At 36.8% G+C, this 26,181-nt stretch overlaps 2 protein-coding genes across 6 annotated transcripts; one reads left to right on the plus strand and one right to left on the minus strand.

Annotated features, from left to right (window-relative positions):
* The first annotated feature begins 2,706 nt into the window (after positions 1 to 2,706).
* Positions 2,707 to 5,819, plus strand: LOC130722836 (flavanone 3-dioxygenase 3). Its single transcript, XM_057573684.1, has 2 exons — positions 2,707 to 2,957; positions 5,246 to 5,819. The coding sequence occupies exons 1-2, from the start codon at positions 2,737 to 2,739 to the stop codon at positions 5,817 to 5,819; spliced, it is 795 nt and encodes a 264-aa protein (XP_057429667.1). The 5' UTR covers positions 2,707 to 2,736.
* A 222-nt stretch (positions 5,820 to 6,041) lies between these two features.
* Positions 6,042 to 25,485, minus strand: LOC130722834 (serine/threonine-protein kinase TIO). 5 transcript variants are annotated; one of them, XM_057573679.1, is made up of 22 exons: positions 25,239 to 25,480; positions 25,087 to 25,161; positions 24,005 to 24,097; positions 23,724 to 23,798; positions 23,530 to 23,622; positions 19,953 to 20,016; positions 19,755 to 19,839; positions 18,974 to 19,046; positions 18,817 to 18,885; positions 18,628 to 18,708; positions 18,468 to 18,549; positions 18,179 to 18,331; positions 17,037 to 17,175; positions 16,295 to 16,466; positions 11,180 to 11,278; positions 10,522 to 11,028; positions 9,144 to 10,301; positions 8,801 to 9,034; positions 8,272 to 8,415; positions 7,688 to 7,768; positions 6,911 to 7,099; positions 6,042 to 6,497 (listed from the first exon to the last, which is right to left on the minus strand). In XM_057573679.1, the coding sequence occupies exons 1-22, from the start codon at positions 25,329 to 25,331 to the stop codon at positions 6,258 to 6,260; spliced, it is 3,999 nt and encodes a 1,332-aa protein (XP_057429662.1). In that variant the 5' UTR covers positions 25,332 to 25,480; the 3' UTR covers positions 6,042 to 6,257. The 5 variants fall into 5 exon arrangements, with proteins under 5 accessions (XP_057429662.1, XP_057429665.1, XP_057429666.1 ...); XM_057573681.1 differs by lacking the exon at positions 6,042 to 6,497 and having other exon boundaries at positions 7,058 to 7,196; positions 25,239 to 25,485; XM_057573680.1 differs by lacking the exon at positions 6,042 to 6,497 and having other exon boundaries at positions 7,068 to 7,201; positions 25,239 to 25,485.
* Between the last annotated feature and the right edge of the window lie 696 nt (positions 25,486 to 26,181).

A 26,181-nucleotide genomic window follows, 5' to 3' on the forward strand; every position in this document is an offset into this window, starting at 1 on the left:
AGAAACATGCGGTTACAGGGCGTGAAATGTCGTCGGCAACTAGGCAGCGTCGCCGGAGAGCTTGAAGCGTCTTGTTCTTCGCAATTTCTTACCCAGAACTTGTCAAATTGCGCCTAGAATTATCCTGTGATCTTCCAGAAACACAATGGGACAAATTTGGAGAGGAATTGATGAGAGAAAGTGAAGAATCGAAGAGATGAAGCTTTGGAACTCACGTGCTTCGCTCTCTCCTCAGACCTCCTTTCTCTCTCCAACTGGACATTCACGTAAGTCTCATCCGTTAAGAAATAAACGGTAGGACTAACGTTGCACACGACCTACAACGTCGGGGACCATATCCATGTAATTAAATTAGGCGGGGGCCCAAAATCGTGGTATTGGTAAACGTCGAGGACCAAAGTTGCAATTAAGTCTAAAAATATTTACTTAAAAAGACTATCTATAATTATATTTTAATTTTTATTAAATATAAAAAGACTATCTCTAATTATATTTTTACTTTTATTTAAAAAATTAAAAAAAATAGTTTATCCTTATTTTTTCATTATTTACTCTTTTATTTTTATTCATGTAGATTTTCTGTTCACATCCTTCCGAAAGTTAATGCTCTGTTTGGGATATAAAGGTGAAAATGAGAGGAAGGAATATAAGTGGAAAGAATATATATGAAAAGAATATAAGTGGAAAATGAGGTGATTTTAAAAGATGTTTGAATTGAGTGAAAATATATGTAAAATAGACGAAAAAGTAAGATAAAGGAAAATGAGTATGATGTTCAATTACAATTTTTGATAAAGAAATGTCTGCTTTTTCAGTTTTCTGTCCATACTTGTGCGGAAAACATTATGGTGGGACCCATGTGTCAGTATTCCTTCCCCCTCAAATTTTCATTGTTATCCAAACAACCAAGACTTGTGTTTTCCATTCAAGTGTTTTCCATTCAACTTTCATCCTCTTGTTTTCCTTCCACTTGTTTTCATGCTAAACAAACAGAGCATAAATGAGGGAATGAGGGACTTTACATTTTAATTTTTTTTTATAAGCAGGGACTTTACATATGGATAAGCATTCCAAAGAGTTGCACTTCTCCAACGCGTCAAACTGCATTTATTAGCATACACCTGAATGATTGGAACATTATACAATACCATTTGAGACTTTGATTCAGGCCTGTTGTTTTATCATATTATTATGGGCAAAGTGGTTTTGGACGAAACTATACCCAAATTCAAAAAGCTGCATTTTGGCCCAATGGAATAAGAAAATAATCAAAATATACGTGTTTATTTTAATTTCAATATAAATTTACTGAGAATTTTGCAAATGGCTCAAAATTAAACTTTATAGGCAGTGGCAACTAGTAATTGTTGCTTGCCCATTAGACCTATTATGTCCATTCCAATTGAATATATATCATGTAATACCATCAAATAGGAGTCAATATATTAGCTAGGTGCTGAACATGAAAGCCATCAATTAAAACTGCGTTGAGCATTCTGATTCAGGAAACTAGACCAAATTCAGATTCTTCAAAAAATAAAAGGCATATTTTGGATTGTACCTCTTAATTATCACAAAACAGGTCTCAATTCAAATCATTAACTAACTTACTCACCAAGTATTGGCTTCAAACTTGAGCTATAAAATCCAAATTAATGCATTGGAGGCATCTTATAATTTTCATTGCATCAAGCTTATTGGTGTTAGGTTATAGTTGCACTAGAAATGGAGCATGAAGATGAGATTCCAAGCTCATTCTCCACATTAGAGAGTGCTCAAGAGAAGGGTGTTTCTTGTGTCCCTCAAAGTTACGTGATTCCAACCTTGCATTTGGCACCTAAAGATGCTAGAGTTCCTGTTATTGATATGGCTGCCCTTAAGAATAGCTCAATATCAAGATCCCATGTTATTCAACAAATTAAAGATGCATGTCATCGTTGGGGTTTCTTTCAAGTAAGTTTCTAATTTCTTTCGATGTTGTGATGATAATAGTAGTAGTATACATACTTTAATTAGCATTCAATTTGGGTTTGTTACGGCCTACGGGGACCAAATATAAGTGTTCCAAAAATGTTGTCATAATCTTTTTTTCTTTCCATCCAATTTTTCTGTTTGTTTATCAAAACTCTAATGATCACGTTATCTTTTTTCCATTTCTTTACTCCACCTCTATAAGTTGATCTGCTAGCTATAGCAGATTACAATTTTCTTTTTAATTTTCATCTCCATTTTTTTAGAATTATAAAATACTTTTTGAAAAATTCAAAGTCCTAAAACATTTTGTACGTATAGCAAATACCCAGCTTTCCATTTTAATAGGATGTATATAGTTGGTATTTGACAAATCACAAAACAGTATGTATACTCTACTTGACCTATTTGACTTACTAATACTACTATGCATACTTTTCAAGGATTATACTCTTCTAAAAGTATATTTAGTCAACCTTGGAAAAAAAATGATTTATAAGGTTTTTTTTTCCACTTAGAATATATCTGATTTAGAAGTTAAAAGAGTTTCTCAACACGTTGATTTTAGCACATAAGTAAACTAGATGTTTGTAGTAAAAAACAAATTTTCACATAGAATTGCCCATAAAATTATAAAAGTTTTAAGTAAATTTATCCGTTACAATTTCATACTTTAATTTAACCTTGAGATGATACATTTGATGATTCCATGAAGTTGGAATTAATTAAAACTTACAGGTTGTGAAGCATGGGGTTAGTGAGGCAATGCTAGATGATGCTCTAAGTGTGGCTGGCAAATTCTTTGATTTGCCGACAAGAGAGAAGATGAAGTTAATGTCAAACGATGTGCACAAGCCAGTGAGGTGCGGAACGAGCTTAAAAGATGGGATTGACAAAGTCCAATTTTGGAGGGTTTTTCTCAAACACTATGCTCACCCTTTGAAGGATTGGATTCACTTGTGGCCACAAAACCCACCAGACTACAGGTACAAACATGAATGTTGTATAGATTTACATCTGAGCACAAAATTGAAAGATGAATGGTTGTCAGCTTCATATAAAGAAATGACTTCAAACCGATTACCCTAACTTTGAAACCATAGCATTCTTATCACTATTTGACATGCAGTTCTTAACAGCCAAATATTTTAATGTACATCAATAAGCGGTTGGATTATATATTGTGAAGTCGTCGATGACCATGAAATGAAGACGGAAGTTTTCTATAATTTTTCGGGTAAATAACCAACTTGGTCCTCGAATGTGTCAGCCGCCTTCACATTGGTCCCTAAACTTCTAAAATGTCTCCCACAGTCCCTGAATGTGGCAAAACTCTTTCACAGTAGTCCCTGGGTTAAAAAAAGTTGATGGACGTTAACGGAATGCTGACATGAATTTTTTTTTGGCAAGACTGAGCTTATGTGGCATTTTAACCCAGAAAATAATAAAATAAAATAGTTTAATAAATAAATAAACAAAACAAATCATGCTGCTACCGTCACCTCCTTCCTAAACCAGCCACAACCTCCATGAAATCTCTTCCATTCCCAGCTCCTTAACCCACATCAAATTTTTTTCAATAATAATCACCATTTTCTTCACTCATCATCTCTTTCTTTGATTTTCCCCTTCCACCACATAACAAAATCAGAGCAAATCCCCTTCATCATCTACAAAAATTGCAGAAGTGAAAATCCATTTCTCCATCAATCTTCGTCATCCACCATCATCGATTCTCTCCTCAACACCTTCAAATACCCTTTTCAAAAAGCTCCACCACCGCTGATTCTCCTCTCTAAATCCAAGCCACTTCCAAAACCCCTCACCCGAAACAACCCCAACCTTCCCTAAGCCATAAACAGAGAAAGGAGAAGAAATAAAGGAACCCAGAACCTCCAACACTCAAACCCGCACTGCCGCTACCTCCGTCCATGATTTCATCAGATTTGGTTCAATTTTGTTTAGATTCCTCATCAATCAAGAGAATTGTACCTAAAAAATCATTTTTTTTCCTTTTTCTATTTGCTGTTTCAGGCGTTCCTTGTCAAGATCTCTGGTTTTCAGGTGTGAAAAAAGGAGACAACATGAATCATGTGTTTATGGTTTTTGTGATGAGATTTTAGAGTGGTGGTGGTGGTGGAGTGGGTGGACGGTTGGGGAGGAAGAGAGGGTGATGGTGGTGGGGAGAGGTAGAGGAAGATGGGGGAGAGAGAATTTTTTTTTCAAGGACAGGGACTAAATTGAAGCTTTAAACCTTTCCCAACATTCAAATGACACATAAGCTTAACCCTTGCCAAAAAAAAATCCATGTCAGCATTCCGTTAACGTCCGTCAACTTTTTTTAACTCAGGGACTACCGTGAAGGAGTTTTGCCACATTCAAGGACTGTGTGAGACATTTTAGAAGTTTAGGGACCAATGTGAAGACGGCTAACACATTCAAGGACCAAGTTGACTATTTACCCATAATTTTTCTATATTGTATCATCACATGTCACGTGTTAGATTTCGTTCATCTGTCGGTTTCTAATGTGCACTGTGGATAAGCTTTAACATGATCTGCTCCATATCATTTTGAAAATACCTCAAAGTCAAAACTAATATTTAAAGAATTAATTATCAACAATTCTCAAATATTATTTTCACATTTTTATATTTCTTTAACAAGACAAACCCTTTTTTATATATTTTGGAAAGCTTTAGCTGAAATATTAATATATTTCTTGTCCTTGATTCTTATTTGAATTAGCATTCTTAACTCACTTATGGGGTTACCTATAATCATCCAAGTTATTTTGCCTTTGACGATCGTGATCATTTCCATTTACATATCCCTATCAATATTGTATTGTCCCACTCTTCACTCATTTGTCCTATTTGCAAACATAGGTATACCCTGTTATAAGTTCAATGAACTTTTAATTCTGATTGAATGTCTGTAGTTTTTCTAGGCATAAATATATTGCAATTTAAAAAATGTTCGGCTTCTCAAAAAAGTTGAAATATTTTATTCAAAGCCTCATAATAAAATGGAAAATATTAGTAAGAGAAAAAAAGAGAAGAGAGGAAAATAATAGATATATTATGTAATAATAGAGAGAAAAATATTGTCTATGATGGGAGTTTGTACTGTTTTATTTTTTAACATCAAAAAGATAAATTGCACCCTCCAGGGATTGATCCCTGAACGTATCCACAGTATAGATACAAGTTTAATTGAAGATGAAATGATTATATTGTAAAGTGAACTAAATTAAATGTTTTAAATTTGATAGGGAAAAGATGGGGAGATATTGTGAAGAAGTGAAGAAAGTGGGGTTAGAGGTGATGGAAGCAGTGATTGAGAGTCTTGGACTAAAAAACCCAACAAACCTGACCAAAAAGATTGAAGATGGGATGCAAGTGATGGCAGTGAACTGCTACCCACCCTGCCCAGAGCCAGAGATTGCACTTGGCCTCCCACCGCATTCTGACTACAGCTGCCTCACCATTCTCTACCAAAGCTGCCCTGGCCTTGAGATAATGGACTTTGAGGATGGAACTTGGAAGGCAATCCCACACATTCCTGGTGCCCTTCAAGTGCATGTGGGTGACCACTTTGAGGTCCTCAGCAATGGTTTGTACAAGAGTGTGGTGCACAGGGCTACACTTAACAGTGTCAGAACCAGGATCTCCATTACTTGCTTGTTCAGTTTGGGGATAGATGATAAGATGGAGTCCGCTATAGAGCTTGTGGATGATCAGCATCCTCAGAAGTATAGGGAAAGCAGCTTTAGGGATTTTCTTAACTTTCTGGCAAACAATGACATTGCTGAAGGGAAGAACTTCATTGACATCCTCAAGATCTAGCTAGATCAACAAAAATACTAGCGTGGTGGTTCTCTAGTTGTTTTCTCTTCTAAGGCACTAATTGTGTCTCTCAATAAATGTCACTGTATGGATTAGTCACCTAGGCACAAAGAAGTTTTAGGTAGTTTAGTTTGTGATAAATTTTTGTCAATAAATTCTTTCCTAAACCAATGTTGTACTAAATGAGAGTTAAGTTACTGACAAAATGCAAAACTAAAGCGGTAAAAAAACGCATAACAATGCATTATTATGAACATAGTTTACAATAGAAAATTCCATCTGACGTCCTAAGTTCTTAACTTTCTAGGGGCCACTACAAAGCATGACTTGACAAAATCACTTATTTGCAGTGTTACAATGCCCTTGTGCTCTAGGAAGCATTGTAGAATGACTTAAGGGAAATCAACCAAACAGTGGGTGGAACTTTGAATGTCAAGGTTAAGAAACTTTGCCAATGATTATAGAAGCATATTTGGCAATAGATGATTCTGGAGACTGCTGAAGCCTACTAATCACAGGCGACAAAGGTGATGAACGTATGAACTGTCTGCAGAGTGGATGTGCACACATCTTTGCTAGGGAAAAGAGGGCTATCTTTAAAGGAGATTCACTTGCTGAATCATTTCTGCTTGGATTTAGTGCTACTACCGCACAATCAGAAATTAACTTCAGGAGAGACTGCAAAAGCGAAAGACCACCGAATGAATACATTAAATCAAACAGTCATAGTTGTCATGAGGACCAAAATATTTGATAATCAGTTGTTGCAAACACAACCGAGCTTGAATTGAAACTAATAAAACTAATTTCTTTTATGTCATCCTCAATGGATGGAATTCGCAAACTATCTTCAACAATTGAAGAAAAGATAAAAATTGCATTTGACCGTGTAAACGTAATGTGATGTTGCCCTCAAAAAACCGGAAAAAAAAATCATTTACACCTCAAATTTTCCTCAACCTTAGGAGAGAATAAAAGTGAAAGATGGGATGAATGATGTAATAGGAAAAAAAGATAGGAAAAGAAAGTGGGTGAAATTGTGATGGAAGAAGGTATGAGTGTGAATATATCAAATTGCAGTGTGCTCGTACCTGAATCGCGCCTTTGGACACAATATCTTCACAAAGTTTCTCCGAATTGCGAACCAGATTGCTAAGCGCACCTGCTGCATTTGCCTTAGTCTTGTCCTCCTCTGCCATTTGCAATAAATTTGATAAATGAGGAATCGACCTCCTCAACTCTTCATACAACATGTCAGTGTGATAGGCCGCATTTCCAATCTGAGCTCAGGCATGGAACAGCAGATTAGAAGAGATGTGAAGAGTATAACTTGCAGCATATACACGGTATGAAAAGCATAGCCAGCCATGATGCCATCTGTTCTAAATACAGGAAAGACAATTTTATGCCAGGCACATACATCTCACTAAATAGACAGTTTAAGTTTGTGTTTAAGAGTTAGATTATATTCAATTACAACGGAAAGGGGAAGTCCCTTCCACATTTTCCTAATTGGTGTTATTGATAAGTATAATCTCGCTTTCTGATGCATTTAAATGCACTTTACTTTCTAAACTAAACACACACTAAATTGTTCAATATTTGACAAGGAAAACATGTTACACAAAAAAGAACAACTATCGCAGAAATTGGTCTAACGCCTTAAGAGTGCCAAGCCTGAAAAAGCCACAATTTTCTCAATAGAAATGGTAATAATAATAACTAAAACATTAGCATTTACAGGATAATTCAGCTGATATAATACCACAACAGTCCTCTAAAGAAAATTAATTCAGCTGATAAAGAAATAAATGTGCATAACATGTAAATCATAAATATTGGCTGCGGTAAGGATGGATAAAACTTACAGCAAAACAAGCAAACTTGCGTGTGCGTTTGTCCGGATCAGAACACCGATCGATAAGGATACTAACAATTTGATGTCTTGCCTGCAAATTCCAACTAAATTATAAGATAATCCAAAATATGTTAACTTCCGAAAGTGGAGTATCAATACTAACTTTCATTGTTTTTATGGTGTCAGTGAAATTTACGTAATGTAATGTCAAATGTGTGCTGGCATCCAAATTTCCTTTAACTGATATTTATAGATGATTAGATGCATGTTGGAAAATTGTATATCTCTAGGATTTAAGAGATGATTGCTTGGCAGGAAACAATGAACAGGAGGAGAAAGTTGACGTAGGAGAACGTCACTATAGCAAGTTCAGAATTTTGTTATGATTAACGAAATATCATTGCTTTTTTTAGAATAAGGGTTAGGCCTTACTCTACCCCCCAAAAGCTAGCTTAGAGGTGAGGGTTTCTCTACCCTTTAACACTCATTTGGCCACATCTCTAATCAATGTGAGACTTCTCAATAGTTTTATTCCTTTATTTTTTATTATATTCATAAAGACCCAGGACCAATAATATTATTTATCATACTTACAAGTGAACTATAAAAGTAGGCGCTGTGGCGACACATGTTTCCAAGAGCACTGCAAGATTTGGCACGTATGTTGGGATCCTCATGCGAAAGAAAGGCCTTTAAGAACTCCAAAATAGAAGCAGCTTTGATGTACTCGTAGAATCTCTGAACACCAGAAAACAGACTAGTAATTTTTTAGGATTATCATTAAGGAACATCGAAAAAGAAAGGGAACATGAATCAATTAAGCATGTCTGAAATAAAAACATAAGCATCACAGGCCACAAACCATAAGCATGTTTGTTCAAAGTAAAATATGAATCTACTAAAATTAAATCAAAATTTTGACATTACAAAAACAAATACTTGCTTAAGGACCAAAGAGCCCGTAAGGCTCTAACAAAAATAAAATTTCAATAAAATTCATTTAAAAATAAATAATTAAATCCTTCGAGGATTAAATTGAGTGACACCATGTTTAAAAGCATCAACCATCCTTTGGTATTTGCATTCATATAACACAACCAATTGATGAAGAATGAAAACTAACCTTGTCCATGCGAGCAAAATCAGAAATTATCATAAGAGCATCTAGTGTGACCTCTTTTGGGGCTGAATGATCAAACAATCTTCTCATCCTATTTGAATCCAGAAGACCTTTATCCGCAAGTTGTACTGCTAAAGGCCGATGCAATACCATTTTAGCAAGAAAGGCCACAGGCCTTCCCAAATCGTTCAATTCCATATGATCTAGGCATCGAAGTATAATACCAGGCACACCCACCTGAAAACTCCAAAGCAATTAATAAGGATAATATTTTGAGCATTGATGTTACAAGATATCAATTCAGCAGTTTTAAAAATGAATTTCTATAATTGAAGGAAAATCTTACCTCCACAAGGATCTTAGTGTACTTGCCCATATCTTCTTCTATTGCCTTAACTATATCCTTGTCTTCCACGCATACTCTCTGACCGGGGGAACCAGCATTAAGAAGAAACCCGCTGCTGACAGAAGCAGTAGCTGATGGAATGCCAGGTGCATTTTGCAGAGCAAAAAAAGGAAAAGCTAAGAGATCTATTACTGCATTTATTAGATCTCTGACTCCTGCCCTCCCTCCACCAGGTCCGGTCCAGCAGTTTATCAACTTTAGATGAACATCACATATTAATTTGGAGATGAGCTTAACATGTTCATTCCTAATCAAAACCTGACGAAAAGTCACAGCACCACCAGAAAGACTATGGCATAGTGATGAAATTGTCCATACAACACCAATAGGAGATAATCCAACTCTATCATTTAGGTGCTCGTTTCCTTCAGAAGCATTTAAGAAGTCATTGCTTAATAAGCCCATAAGAAGAAGGGGTATACCACTTGCACACAACTGCTGAACAGCTAATGGTCCTCCCAACTTGAGTTTGGAATCTAAAAGCCCAACACAGCCATCTCTTACCCCTTGCCAATATGAAAGCTTCCCACTGAAATTGTCAGAGTCCAAATCATTTTCATTTCCAGATGAAAATTTAACATGGTCACTAAGTGTAGAAGTTCGAGGAATTAAGGGCATAGCAATTTCAGATATCGGAGACTCAACCAAAGCCCCAGATTCGAGGCATAGAATGGACGCCAAAGCCAACATGGCAGATGCACTTTGAGGTTGGAAACAGGCTTTCGATTTATCGTCAGAAGAAATATAATGTGCAAGCAATGAAAGTCGAGCAAGCTGCTTCTTTGGAGAGGTAGTGAGAATGAAAATTGCTGAATTTCTTCCGGTTGACTTCAAACATTGTGCAATTGTTGCAAGAATTAGACATGAATGACGAACCACAGAAGAAGGATTTGTTAATTTGCATTTAGCATTACTTGGTTCTACACTCTGTGAATCTTTATTAAGAGACGAACTGCATAATGACAAAACAGAGAAAATCTCTGAAACAATAGTTCCATCACCACCACCACTAACAACAGTAGTCACAGGAAGCGAACTCGGCAGACCACAAAGAAGAGCTGGAACAATTCCACTATGGAGGCAGCACCTTGACAAAAGCTGAAAAGGAACAAGAATATAAATATTTTAATTAACTTTGACTGCCATACGTTCAACTACAAATCAATTAAAATTCAGAACTACTAGAACTTTATTACAAAGAAAGTAGTAATAATAATTGGATTTATACACTTTATCTATCCGCTTTAAGACATGCATAAAACTAGCTGTCATAATAGGAATCCTCCAAACAAGGCAAGGGGTCAAAACTCAGAAGTACCTGAAGACAACAACCCATTGCAGACTCAAGACGTTGGTGAAAACAATAGTAAACAGCAACCTGAACAGCTTTGGATTTCAGGAATGCTCTTGTCATTGCATCAACAATTTTTGTAGATTCTGCTCCAAACAAGGGATCTTGCTCATTGGAATGAGTCCGCAAAGCATTTATGGGAAACAAAATGGCACTTGTCTTCATAAAAAGGATATCCAGTGCATTAATCAAAGACCAGACAGCTCTGCATGCTTCAGAAGCAGCCCGTAGCATATTGGAAGAACCTGAAATAAGACTCGAACCAGAAGTGGCTAAACACAGACACAAATGGTCCACTAAACCAGATGTTTTCGCATGCTCCATAATTCTGTTAGCTGTTTCATTTAGTGTCCCTGGGCTTGTACTTTGAGGACAAGATCTAAGCACCTGAGCAACTTTAGAGAGCATGACTGTAATGCAAGCACTAGACTCAAACAGAACTCTTCCAGATGCATCATTTGTTGAATTTACAACCTGCAAATACATATTAATAAATGATGTATGATAAGTATAGATTATGAGGAAAGGATACAGGGCATTTTAGTTTAGATTTACTTTGTAGCAACCAATATAAATTAGTAAATTACTAACAAGATGCTAACTTACAAGATAGAAAGAATATCACCTGAGAATAGATTTCAAGAAATTCGACCCAGTGATTTAGATAAGAGCTTGAAGTACAATTCCCTCCATTATCTAGTAAAACTTTAGTGATAGAGAAACTCTGCATAAATAGAACATCTGAAGTTTTACTAGCTACTCACGGGAAAAAGGTTTCCAATTAATTTCACAAATCATCCACCAAAAAATATGCAGACAGTGACTTAATCAAAGAAAAAGAATAAACATGCCAAAACAAAACAATCATGAAAATAATGTGGGCTCTCAAGGTGTTAATAGTTTGGAAAATTCATAGGACACTATCAAAAAAGTTCATATTCGAGGAACTCGGCCCAGCTGAAAGGAGTCAAAGGGAGCACCATCTCAAGGTGGATGGTAACACTCTAACTATGTTGAAACTTAGGGCCCAGATAATGAAGGGGTGAATAAGAGTAATACCTAAATGGATAATGTTAGAATGTATGTAAATATGGCATACATAATTGGAATCAAGTAATTCTGGTAATTAAGGGTACTGTAATTGATGCACTTACTAGTTCAGTCCTTTTATAGGAATCAAGTAACTATTTCACGTCCATTAAGAAATGTAGTTATTTTTGTTACTAACATTGAGTGTCTTCAATTTATATTAATTTTCCAAAATTACCCTTAACAGATTTGTCCTCGGTAATTGGAGAGTGGGGGGGGGGGGGGGGAGAGAGAGAGAGAGAGCTAAACTAATGTGCCACATTTACTACTCAATAGAATTGATCTTCGGTTTAGATTATGGTGACACCTCTCTTGTGGCTAAATATAGCTTCTACTTGACCATTTCTATCTAAGACTGATAGTCATCACTAACCCCTTCAACAGCTCTATATCGAGATTTATTCATCATGGTGGTCTCACTAAAGGGGTTTGCATGGAGCAACCTACGTCTATTCTGTCATCGGGAATATTATCGACTTGATTATCACCTCCGGAAATCTCTATCTGGCACAAAAAGCCCTTAGAACTTAGCTTGGTATTATTGCATTGTAGTTCAATAGTTTGGTGTGACACGGAGTTCCGCTGACCACGATTTTTTATTGCCAGTCAGCTGAAGGGTGCATTTACATATTGTGTAAGTAAACAACAATGTCATCATTCATAGTGATCACCATGGCATATCTTCAGGTAAAACAACATCTTTATTATCACTTTAAAACAAATGGCCCAGGAAACTTCAATGCTACTTAGGAATAGACGTGTTACAAGCCAAGCATATCGGCATATACTAGAGAAAGCATGCCATGAAGATTATTGAAGAATTTGATTTATTGAAGGGAAAACCAATTGACACTCAAGAGGAGCAACTTTCAGATGCAGAGTCGGGAAACCTAATTACCCCATTATCATTCATAAGGGATATAATAAAGTATATCATAGAGTACATTAAAGGGGCTCCAATCAAAGAAAAGGACTTATTTACGATAATATACATCAAATTAAGATTATTGGATCCATAGATGAATTTGATAGATCACCCAACTAATAAGAAATCTAGTCTGTTCACTAGGGATAACTTGATATCCAAGAAAAGAATTAGAATGCTGTCAGAAGATCATGTGTTAAAGCAAAATATCGAATAATTGCATCAATCGCTTGTAAGCTAACTTGGCTCAAAAAAATGCATTCTAAAACTTAGATTGTGAGAGGTTAGACAACTGATAATTATTTGTATATTGTGATGAACAAGCTGCAATGCATATCACTGCAAATAATTTGTTTCATTGACTTGAATTTGATAAAATAATTATTGTGTATTTCATTGATTAATACTTGACTGAAAACTACAATATAAATAGACTAACAAAGAGATAAAAAGAAACTAAATCTATCTAAACCTATCTCTATTTAAATAGATATTATCTCTATTTAAATAGATATTATCTCTATTTAAATAGATACTAATCTAAAATAGAGAAACAAATCTAAACTATATCTCAATGAGATAATACTAATAGTAAACTAAATCTAAACAGATATTCAACACTCCCCCTCAAGCTAAAGCTTACTTAGCTTTAAGCTTGTAACAAATCGAACCCAAGAAAAAAATTATCTTAATAGATATCCCTTAATAATGACAGTCTTGGCGAATTTCTGAATTGAATAACCTTTCAAACTTCTAGTAAATCCATGGCGATAAAAGCCAACTTCTCATACTTCAAATTGAATAATCTTTCGAACTTCTGCTAAATCCATGGGCAGGCAAAAGACAACTTCTCATACTTGATCTGGCTGAAATTGATGCAAGACAAAAACCAATTCTTCTGGAGTGTCGTAGGGTAGCTGAGTCAGCAAACAAGGGCGAAAAACCAGCAACAATACGCCCGAAAACAAAACAAGGCTGAAGCAACAACTCACCAACAACAACCACACAGAAATAAAACATACTTGAGGTCGATCGATTGATGGCTTCTAAAACAAACAATGGTGTCAACTTTGACACAGACAACTCTCAAACATTAGAGAGCGGGCCAGCGCAACTCGCAGCTAGAGCCCTAAAACCAAAACCAATAACTCTCAACTAGAGAGTGGGCCAGCGCAACTTGCAGCTGAAGCCCTAAAACCAGAAAACCAAACAATCGAGACAAAACAAACGAACTGTCACCTTCAAAACCAAACAAAACCAAATTGCATAAAGTCAGCCAAGATCAATATAATAAGAGCATCACGAACCATGAGACGCAAACTAAGAACTCAAACAGCAAGAAACATCGCAGATGAGAAAACACAGCAGACCCACAAACCAAACTGGAAGAGGAAGACCAGACGACCATTAACGGTGGCGCCACAACACACGTCAAATAGAGGACCTTAAAAACCAAACCTGGCCGAAACACAAATAGGACCAGCGAGAACAATGCAGCGCAATACAATTAGATCCAACCAAACACTTCTTGAATACACCCTCCACCAAACCAGCAACAAGGATAACGATTGTCGGCGGTGGTTGACTGTGGTCTCTATTAGGATATTTAGCAATATCCAACACTTCCCTTCAAACTATAGCATATATGTCATATGCATAGCTTGTAACAAATATAATTAACTTGAGAAGCAGCTGCTGCCGGAGAGAGATATTCCCAAAAATAGTCCAAAATTTATACACCAACAAACCACACAATGCAAAACCAATTCTCCACTTTAATAGAGAGCAAAAATCTTTTCCAACTCCAAAACCACACTGTGCCAACCAAAACCAAGAAACCAAAAACAAGAAACTAGAACAACCCAACACACTAATTGAGAACTGGATTGGACCAAAGAGCCACATGGTACTGCTTCATTCTGGCATCATCAGAAACTTCCAATATCACCATCCCAACGCATTGGCATTCCATATTTCCACTTCATGTAACCAATACTCTCGCTGGCAGTGAAGAATTATTATGTCATTCCAATCAAGAATTCTTGAGTAAACAATTGTTGAATCAATTCCCACAATTTCTTCCAATCACGCAACTGCATTAAAGGAAGGAAAATCTGGAGAAAACAACATCTGGAACAGAACCAGGAGGGAGAGCCAAATATCCTGACCAACTATACTACAACGGACGAACATGTATGTGGTCGTCGCGTCGAGTTCAGGTTTGTGCGTTACCTTCACGCGCCGAAGAAGAAGGCGCGGTTGTTTTAGGTATTAAGAAACAAGGGTCAATAGGGTTCCAAGACAAAGGGGACCATAATCAGAAAGAAACGAGGCCGTAAGAAAAGGCTAGAACGAACAAGCGCGGAAGCACAGGACGAGTGAAAATAATCCAAAGAGATTTGGAAGGTCACCATGAGGGGGCTCACGGGGGAGGAGCCCCCTCACAGCGGTAGGATCGAAACTCGCTCTGATACCAACTTGAATTTGATAAAATAATTATTGTGTATTTCATTGATTAATACTTGACTTAAAACTACAATATAAATAGACTAACAAAGAGATAAAAAGAAACTAAATCTATCTAAACCTATCTCTATTTAAATAGATATTATCTCTATTTAAATAGATATTATCTCTATTTAAATAGATACTAATCTAAAATAGAGAAACAAATCTAAACTATATCTCAATGAGATAATACTAATAGTAAACTAAATCTAAACAGATATTCAACACATTGAAAGACCAAAGATAATATGGATTGTCAGTTTAAAAGAGAAGCAGCCGCTCACTTTGTTAATTCAAAGGACAGCTAGCAAATGTTTTCTCATTGTAGGGTACTCAGTCTCAGATATGTTACGCATGAAATAAGCTTTGTGCATATAACCTTTATGCTCCACTTTGAAGGGAATGTTACAAAACATGCAAATATAGGCTATTTAGAACAGAAAATGTTTGGTAGATACCCCAAATAAGAACACTTAGAAAGGAAGAGATGTGACCGATATAATATATGATGTGATGAGAGAGGAGGAAACAGATAGAGAAAAATGGGGTGTATTGGAGGTAGATGTATTGTGGGATGTTTAAAAATCAGAATCTATTATAAATCATACAATTACAGTGATAAGGTGACTGTAATTTGTGCAATTATCATTTTCAGTCAATATAATTCAACTCCATTTTGAAGTTGAGAAACATGGAATGCACCTTATGTCTTATTGCATTTCTTCTCGTAGAAGATAACAAGAGATCAAATAGATGTCTTGGCTATAGCTAAGGGTAATTGCAGCTGAAGGGCCAGGGTTCGAACCCTGAGGAGGGATAATTTGTACTAATTTACTAACAACTAACATTTGCCTATCAAAATAAAACATAATGAAAATAGCTATTTATTCTAATAATCAGGTCAAGTATTACTTTTGAATTTCTAGTATAAGCCCAAGCCCAATAATATAATAGGCCACGAACAGTAATTAAATCAGAAAAAAAATCAAGAAACATAATGAAATTAGGAAATCACGCCTAAGATTGCTTCTCAACAATTTCTGAGATTTCTTTCTGAATAGATAAATATTAAACTGCGTGATTCTATAAAATTATACCAAAACTAGATCTAACGCATATCAAAACTAGATCCAAGCAGTTTTTATCAGTTGTGAAGGAAGAAAAGCTATATACTTGTGAAAGAAAGAAACTAAAATATAAAGCATGTTAGTGATGTACCTTGGTTATCAAGTCAATAACTTCAACGGATTTCATGGTTATAACAGATTTAGTAAAGAAGAGGAGTTCACTTATTAGTTCGTCTACACATCCACTAGAATTGATAGCCCCAGCCGCAACTAGGTTTAAGAGAATCCTCAATGACTGGTTCGAATCAGGAATATCTTGATCACTGTAGATTCCTGACAAACAGTTAGACTTCATACATGATAATTAATATTAATTATTAAAAGCCTACAACATTTTATATTTTATATAATTATATAAATAATCACTCATTAATCCACTTGATTTTATTTTATTTTCATTTTGAGGAAAAATAAAGACTAGAATAACACAACACGGTATTTTTATTTTTTCTAATATTTCTTAGGATAAGAATTACACAATGTGGAGAGATCAAATAGGCAAACACTAGACTCTTATTTTAGGTAGCATTGCAATATTGAACATAAAAAAAACAACCAGAATACAACGAAAGTTTCATTTAGGCCATACCCACACCAACCCTTAATCAAACTAAAACTAATCAAGTCCTTGGAAGATAAATATATCCAAGCATCTTTTACATTCCAAGTCAAAAGAATATTCAACATGACAATGAGCAGAAGCTTAAAATAAAAACAAAAACAAGAAGCATACAGTTTAGTAAAACTCCAGACATTAAAAACAATTCATTATCAAAAGGAGATTTATGAGGACTCAAAATACATATAGTTATAAGTCTGCAAGTGATGTTTACCTGCAAGTATTTTGTGATCCCTTTGACCACTTCTTCAGTGGTACCAGAATATGTCCCAATGCTTCATTATCTTGACCAATTGTTTTTGCACCTTTGACTGTGCGAGAGTTGTTTTCAAGTCTGTCCAATCTTTGGCAACCTACTCAGAAGTTTTTATGTTAATCCCATATGACAGGTGTTCATGCAAAGTAAAGAATAATAATGGAGACATTTGACAATTCATTTCACAAAGCTAATAGAACAAAACTGTAACACGAGATCCTACCTAATACCAAGTTAACAACTCACTCAAATCTCTAAATGCTCACAAAACATATGTGTACATCCACTACTCATTGGTTTCTGCATAGGGAAAATTTCCAGGTGGCTATAGCTCAGTGTTGTCAAATCGCGATAGCGGCATAGCGGCGCTATAACCGCTATTTAACAACACTGCTATAGCTTATTTATGTTGAATTCTCTAAGTCATTTCAACCTTATAAAGGTGTCTTCTTATGTTCTTTTTTCGAGTGCAAGGGCCAGTACAAAGGAAACACTTAATCAATGCCATGAATTTTCTATATTTCTGATTTAGTTGACCATTACACAGTAAGTAACATGGGTGGTAAAAATATATTACTTTTAAGTTTGAACAGCAAACGCTCTCACAATATCAACAAACTCAATCATATGAAAGGATACAGCAAGTAAAAAGAGAAAAATGTTGACTGAAACAAAGCACGCGCAAGTGTTAAATAGTTTTATAATGTCATCCATAACCAAAACCAATAATACCCATTTAAGTTTAAAAATTTTTTTTGAAATTATTCTTTAAGTTTTAGTAAATACTAAATACTAACGAAATTATAAACCACCTTATAATTAAAAAAGTATTTTCCTTATTATTGAAATGCAATAAATATATTGCATTTTAATTCTTTAGAGTTACTCTTGGAGTAAATGGAGCCCTTCTCATATATATATACAGTCCAGCCTTCAATATAGAAAGTACTTAGAATTAAAATGTTTCTAAAATTAAATTAAATTTGAATTAATAACAAGACTGCCAAGAGTTGGAAATATGGAAACAGTATAGTGTTTCTCCAAACAGCCAAAGAAATATTTGTGTATGAATAAGCATGGAATAAAGCCAAGAGAAATACCTGATTCTCCAGTAGCATTTTCATTAGAAAATCCTGGGGACTCATCAAGCAATGAAGAATTGGTTTTCTTTATGTTAGAACCATTTAACTGAGCTTCAGCGTGGAGTGGTGACGCAATATGCTCCTCCAAACGTTTTGTATGATTGTTTTTGACTGAGACAAGATATATTATTTTAATGAAGGGAAAGAAAACAAAACATATATGCATATAGAGTAGATTCTTTATTAATATAAAATAGTAGGGTATGTAGTATGCACTATCATCCTACAGTCATAGAAGCATCTGAACCTGTTGCAATTTGAATGGTTTTTCCTTCGACCCTCTGTGCTGTATCACTATTTCCAGCTGAACCAGTTATCTCATGCAACACCTGAAGTTCAATTCATATTTTACTAATGAGCATCTTACATATTTTGGAACTGTTTACATAAAAGTTTAATATAGCTACCCTGGCTTCAGGATCATCAGACGTTTCTTTAACAAATGGGTGTTCAAGAAGAGCTGGCCAAGTTAGTCGACTTTCTGGTGCCTGCATGGAAAAAATTCCGAAACCAAAGCATTTCAAAAATCATTGTAGGTTATAGTAAAATGCAGTTATCTAGCAATAAATAAGGGGATATAATCACAAGTGAACTACCTTGTTAAGTAAACCCTTTAAAAAGCTCTTGAAATTTGGGCTCATGCTATCTGGATATTTAACCGGATCCTGGATGATTTAATTAGTGGTCAGCCCGCCCTTAAGTACAAGTATATAATTGATTGCATAACAAATCTTATAAATTTGAGATATTTACCTTCACAATGTGCCTGATGAGAGCATATACAGAATTTGTGTAAAATGGTGGTTGGCCAACAAATAACTCGTACCTGTTAAGGGCATAAAAGAAGTGGCTTCAAATTAATGTGAACGAGCAAAGAAAAATGAGGGAAAGAAAGCCTTGTTCAACAACACATGCTATGAAAACTATTAGTTACACAATGTCAACATTTAGTTCACTTCAGTAAATTCTAACAGGCCTGGCCTATTCGCATTTTATAAGGGAAAGGGAAAGCAGTGGTTGAGTACCGCAAACATGAAGCAGGGGAAAGAATCTGCTTCTAGAATGAAACCAAAAGTTTTATCCAAAAATATAATACAGATGTGAAGAATAGATAGAAAAATTAGGGTCACTTTGGTTTGAATATCCAACTCCAGTTTTCAATGAGAATTACAAAAACGTCACATTTTTAACTTTATTTTCTGTTTTTTATTTTGTTTGGGCCCTCAGAAATCACCTTCATGTCCCACAACCACAAGTGCCCAGCCACAAGAGGTGTCAGGTTCAAGTGTCTGAGCTGAAGAAAAAAAAGTTGCTCACACCGTAAAAAGGTGTCTGACACTTGAAGTACGGATTGACTTTAATACAAATATATTCTGAAAAATATGAATGGCTAGTTCAAATCTTGAGTAGGCCTCTAATATCATGACTCTAAGCAAGATCTAAAAGAACAATAATCAACCACAATTATGTAACTGAATACAAAGAAGCTGAGAAGCTGTTACTAGATGCAGATAAATAAAGATATTCAACATACAATATAACGCCAAGAGACCATAAATCTACAGTGTGGGTGTAAGGCTGTTCCCGTACAAGCTCTGGGGCCATATATAATGGAGTGCCTGTAAAACATAGTACAAAAATGGTATACAATTCCTCAACATACAAGTAGCTACACAAAAGCTACCTTACAGATTAAAAAAAGCAACAAATTCAGTTCTGATATAAGCCAAACCTTTTATGGATCGCAAAACAACTGTATTTGTGGACATTGCACGTGCAAACCCAAAATCACAAAGCTATTGAATGGTCACAAAAAAAGAAAATGACAAATTAGAACATGATCAAGTGTACTTAAAAATAGGAAACTTAACCTGAGAGTCATACCAACAATGAGTAGGCTTAAAAAATGATGTGGTGAACTGATAGGAACCCAATTGTTAGGGATAGGCCCAATACTACTAGAGTCCATGGAAGTAAGAGGAAGAGGTGCAATGCACCAAATCAATTCTCATGAGAGGTGTAACCACCTGCTGAGGTGGCATGAGCTGTGCAGGTAGTGGGAAAGAGAGAGAGATTGGGGATTATATAAGCAAGTATTGTGTGAGAGAGGGGTAGGCTTGAATTGGGATTAGGCTTGGACTTGGGAGAGAATAGAGGCACTCTCTAATTTGCCTCTGCTATCTTTTCATTTTTCCTTTTCTCTGTAATCTTCTGCAGCACTGCTTCTGGGTTTCTACCAGAGGGTTCAGTGATATTATGCAATTCCACCTCTATTTTCTAGTTCTATTCCTAGTGTCTAACATTGTTTCTACATTTCCTTGCTGAAAAACCGGGTTTCTAACATTGGTATCAGAGCACCGATCTAGGTGCTGTGGTAACCATTGATTCATGAGGATGTTTCCAGAATTTGACGGGAGATGGGCCTATGGCTGGATCATCACGGTGGAGCAGCACTGTGAGGCCAAGGGAGTTTCCGAAGAGAAGAAATTCTCAGAGGCTGAGAAGGCTTTGACGCGTGATGCGCTCTTTTGGTGGTACGACTGGAAAAGAAGAAATCAGAGGGCAACATGGATGGATTTTGTGATAGCATTACTGAGAAAATTCGAACCAGACTCTAATTCGTTCCTGCCAGATCCAGTTCCAGATACAGGGGAGGAAGAGACTCAGAGGGATGAAGTCGGAAAAGCCAAAGCCAAAAACCTGGAAATCAGAAGGAATCGGTGTGAAGAGTGGATAAACGCCAGTTGCTTCGGTGGTGAACAACAACATGGAGACGAAGTTTCAGAGCACCGAAGTAGTGAAGTTACTCCGAAGGAGATCGACGATACAGCAACGGAAGAGAAGGTGGAATGCCTCTTTCTTCCTAGATCAAGAAGAGACGCTGCAGTAGCAACAGATCTGGAAGTGAATAAGAAAATCCAGATTCTACCAGTGAAGCAGAACCAAGGTGTGTTTCCGGCCACGCACTCCACTCCGCCGGCGAAGATGACGAAGGTAACCGGCAGTACAAGGACGACAGAGATGAAGGGACATGTTGCTGAAGTTTCTCGACGTTGCAAGGAAAGGAAGGGTCGAGAAGCAAGACCGAAGAAACCACACAAACAGCCACCACCTAAGCCACCGGAATCTCTGGACAGTGGTGTTGGTCCGGCAGCGCTCATCCCACCGACGACGGCGCCGGCGTCGGAGACCCAGGTTACACAGATGACAGTTGCTAAAGTTCTTGAACAACACGAGGAAGAGATACTTCAACAAGGAGGGGCAAAACTGGAATTACAACAAATTAGTCAACATTTTTATCTTAGTCAACATCTGAGGCCACCCTTTGACCTAACAGGCCGGGCCCAACAGGTGTGCAACTATTTTACAACACAGGAATTGCTCTCCTACTCACTTCTCTTATCACAAAACCGTGGCCTATTTTGTGGACACATTGATTGTGGCCCATTAGTAAAGAAAGGAACTGGGCCTTTCAAAAACATTATCTCTACAATGAATTTGGAGGATACACCTGTTAAAGAGCAACTGCAGCTTCTTTTGCAGCAGGGATTGGAAGCACGAATTTATGCAGGGATTCAGCTACTGTTGGTTGGGAGACATTCCATGAGTGCAGTTACAATGAGGATAAGGAGGAAAGTGATCTTCTAAATGGTGGACAAATTCAAAGAAAACTGTCAGATTCAGAGGATAACATAGAAAAGATTGGTCACTTCCTCTCATTTGAGAAATCAATTGTTCAAGGCGGAGATAAAAGACTTAGCTGTGGATACTCGAGCTTTAGGGAAGAAACAGATATTGATGGAACACCCAGAGTGTGGGACAAGAGACACAAGTTTCTTCTGCCAAAAACAAGCAGTGATGATAGTATAGTGATCAGATACTGGTTAGTGGATGCCCTGTCTTTGCTGCTGGAACCATCACACGGTGATACTAAAATGGTGGTTGACAAACCCTGGGTTGCCAAGTGGCCACCACCGGAACCGCCGGACTGTGATGTTGAGGGATACTACTGTATTCAACGGGTGTTATGGTTAGCAGATAAGGATAATTCAACAGTAGTTCAGAATTGGGAAAAAACCCACTGGGTGAATATTTCAGATGCTAGGACTTCTTATGCATACAATTCTGAACTGTTGGCTTATAAATTCACTACTGATCCAAAGATGGGGAGATGCAGTGGTTTTAGTGGGCTTGGAGGGGTAGGATTTGACCTAGCAACTCAATTGCTAAGTTCATATTTCTGCAAAGTTGTCTATGATGTTTATGAATCACTTCTATTCAGATATGCAAATGTGGGTGTTTTGGTTATGAAGTCCCCGGAAGTGAGAAAAGATGCTGATGTCCCAATGTTACTACAACTACAGGCGGGTTTCTATGCTTGCACACAAGTTGTTCTTGCTGAAGAGATGTTGAGGGAGTCCTGGCGGCACATGACAGCAATTAAGGTTTTGTTGCTACTTGAGATGGGATGCCAGACTGATATATGGAATCCTGGAGGTTGTTCTGACTTTTCAGCAACAACTTGGCCCACATCGTTTCAACAATGGGATCCAGGTGTTGGATTCTATAGTCCATACTCATATTCTGCATGGAAGGGGATCAAATGGAGGCTGTTACAGGTCACCTTGGGGGCAACAACATACATTCAACCAGGGTTTTCCACATCCATCCTTGAGGACAAGGATGTTTTGAAGGGGGGAGTGATGATAGGAACCCAATTGTTAGGGATGGGCCCAATACTACTAGAGTCCATGGAAGTAAGAGGAAGAGGTGCAATGCACCAAATCAATTCTCATGAGAGGTGTAACCACCTGCTGAGGTGGCATGAGCTGTGCAGGTAGTGGGAAATAGAGAGAGATTGGGGATTATATAAGCAAGTATTGTGTGAGAGAGGGGTAGGCTTGAATTGGGATTAGGCTTGGACTTGGGAGAGAATAGAGGCACTCTCTAATTTGCCTCTGCTATCTTTTCATTTTTCCTTTTCTCTGTAATCTTCTGCAGCACTGCTTCTGGGTTTCTACCAGAGGGTTCAGTGATATTATGCAATTCCACCTCTATTTTCTAGTTCTATTCCTAGTGTCTAACATTGTTTCTACATTTCCTTGCTGAAAAACCGGGTTTCTAACATGAACCAAAAATGTAAGCAGTCCCTCCATGGAGAATGATGTGTCTTATTCAGTGAAAAGAAGTACTAACTCCATGTCTAATGCAAATCATAACAATTGATATAGGAAAATACTACTTCGACAAGCAATAACAAGAAATATTCAAGTGCATGTTTCTCAATGTGAACAAATAGTTTAATCAACCTTGACAACAGATCCAGAACCAATGAGAATATTTTGGGGCTTCATATCACGATGAATGATCCGGTTGGAGTGCAGATAATGTAAGGCTTTTACCTGCATAATCCAAACCAAAACGAAAATACATAATATTTATATTTGTACCTCTTCATCTAAAAATTATTAGACAGGGAAAGGATGGTTCCGAAGGGAAATACCAATTGCTTTGCAATTGCTTGAACTTGTTCTTCAGGAAGGCACTTATCATCCTCAAGAATCTCAAATAACTCACCCTGCAAAATAAAAAGTATCATCAGAATGACAGTATCTCTAACCGTCTAAGCAGCCTTGTTTCACAATCATCTACCTATGCATAGTGTGCATACTTGGTTCACCTATTGGTGCATAACTAGAAACTTTTAGAGATTGAAAAGTACAGCAGATCCAGTATCAACAAAACTATCAACTGAAAAATATGGCAGAAAATACAGATAATTACCTGTGCAAATTCGGTGACAACACAAAACTCTTGCGGGCTTTCAAAGGAATCAAGCATTTGAATAATATTTTCATGCTTCAACTTCCTTAAGATCTGCAAAATTTATGAATATCAAATGTCACACCAGTCAGCACAGGCATTCATAAATAATTATTAAAAACAACAATAAAAAGCCATATACTAATAGGTTGACATGGTTCAAGTATGCCAATATGCTCCACAAAGTAAAAAAAAAAAGAGTTTCAATTAAACCATTTAAAACAAAGTCTTTATTCTTTATTAATGGTTTCAGGACACTAACAATGTTCCTACAAGTCTTAACAGTATTTAACCAGAGGTGTGAACAGCAGTATTTAAAGAGAGTCTTAGCATGACCCTTGGAATTGTTGCCATGTGCTAGTTCAAGTCATGGAATCTTCCCCTTGTAAATAGAAGGATTGCCTATGCCATATTCACAACACATTTTTTGCTCATACAGACCCACAACATTGATGCTCGGTAAGATTAAGTACCTGTTTTTAACATCAAAGACAACAACAAAAAAGTTGCTATTTCCTACAGTGAGTTGGTAAATAATTCTTTTTGTTTACTTGATTATTTATTTGATAACAATTACCCGAGAATCGTGATAATCATAACTCTAACCCAAAATTATTGCTCTGTAAGTCTATTGTTTTTGGCTCAGTGACCTAAGAACCTGTTATTACCTGCAGTAAGTAGGTAAATAAAATTACTATTTTAGCATGTTTGGATGATTGGATCAGCTTATTTCTCCTTAAAATCAATTCTGGCACGGAAAAACTACTCATCATAGAATCAATTGTAGAAGAAGTTCAATACATGCACTAACCCCACACTGTTGCTCTATAAATCTACTATTTTTGGCATCAGTGACCAAAGCAACCAGCTATTACCAAGAAACAATAACAGAAACACACTCAGATCACACCAATTTTTCTCACAAAAACCTAGAAAGAGAAACCCTAACCATCACTGCATCCCAAACAGCACCGAAAACTCCAAAAACAAACTATTCAGAAAGAAAAAGTGTGTGAGATGCGAATGGATGAAAAATGAATCACCTCGATTTCTTGCCTCAAATTGTGAATGTCCTTGTCGGTTTTGCCATGCTTCATGATGAACTTCATCGCAACGGTCTGAAACGAGAGCGATCGAGCGATGATGATGGAAAATGAAAAGTAAAGAGGAAGAGTAGTAGTAGCAGTAGCGGTACCTTTCCGGTGTGCTTGCGCCTCCCTTTGTAGACCTTGCCAAAGGAACCCTCGCCGACGAGCTCGATGACATGGTAATTCTCAACGGAGCCCATTGTTGATTCAGATGATTCGAATCACAGAGAGAGAGAGAGAGAGAGAGAGAGAGGTGAGATTTGAAAATGGAAAATCGATGTTGAAGTTGAATGGTGAGAGAGAAGCAGAGAGAGAGAGAGAGAGAGAGAGAAGAGAAATGAGAAAGGGTATTTCAAACTTGTGTTCCCGCTCCACTACTTACTATTATTCCAAACGGCTTAAAACGTCACAAATAATAAATCTGTATTTAATAACTGGCATAGGTTGAGACTTTTTTTTTATTTTTTTATTTTTTCACACAATATGCAAGAAAAAAGCAAATTAGTCTCTGTCTTTGTAGCGAGTTTTGAGTTTAGTCCCTCTCCGAAAAATACTAAGCAATAACTCCCTGAACTTTCACACATTTTGGTATTAGTCCTCGCCGGAGGGCAGGTTGCCCAGTGGCAGTCTAGAGCTTACGTGGCAGGCCACGTGTAATTTTGAATTAAAATTTTAATTCGATGTCTGCAATTAATTTTTTTAAACAGTAATTAATAATTTAATATAAAAAGTTTTAAAAAATCACAAAAAACCCAACACATCACAACTAATTAATCTCTGCAGATCTACAGATCAATTAACCTCACCCCCAACCCATCACAACCTCACCCCTACCCAGAAACCTTACCCCCAACCCATCATACCCTTACCCTCTCCTTCAACCCACTTCCACCCAGAAACCCAACCCCACGCAGAAACCTCACCCCCACCCTCACCCCAAACCCATCGCAACCCACCTCCACCCAAAATCTGAGAAGAGAAGATGTAGAACCCCATCCAGAACCTAAGAGAGGATGAAGAAGCAGAAAACCGAGGTGGGAGAAGGAGAGC

This window comes from Lotus japonicus, chromosome 6 (genome assembly GCF_012489685.1).
Source record: "Lotus japonicus ecotype B-129 chromosome 6, LjGifu_v1.2".
In the NCBI taxonomy this organism is placed as follows: domain Eukaryota; kingdom Viridiplantae; phylum Streptophyta; class Magnoliopsida; order Fabales; family Fabaceae; genus Lotus; species Lotus japonicus.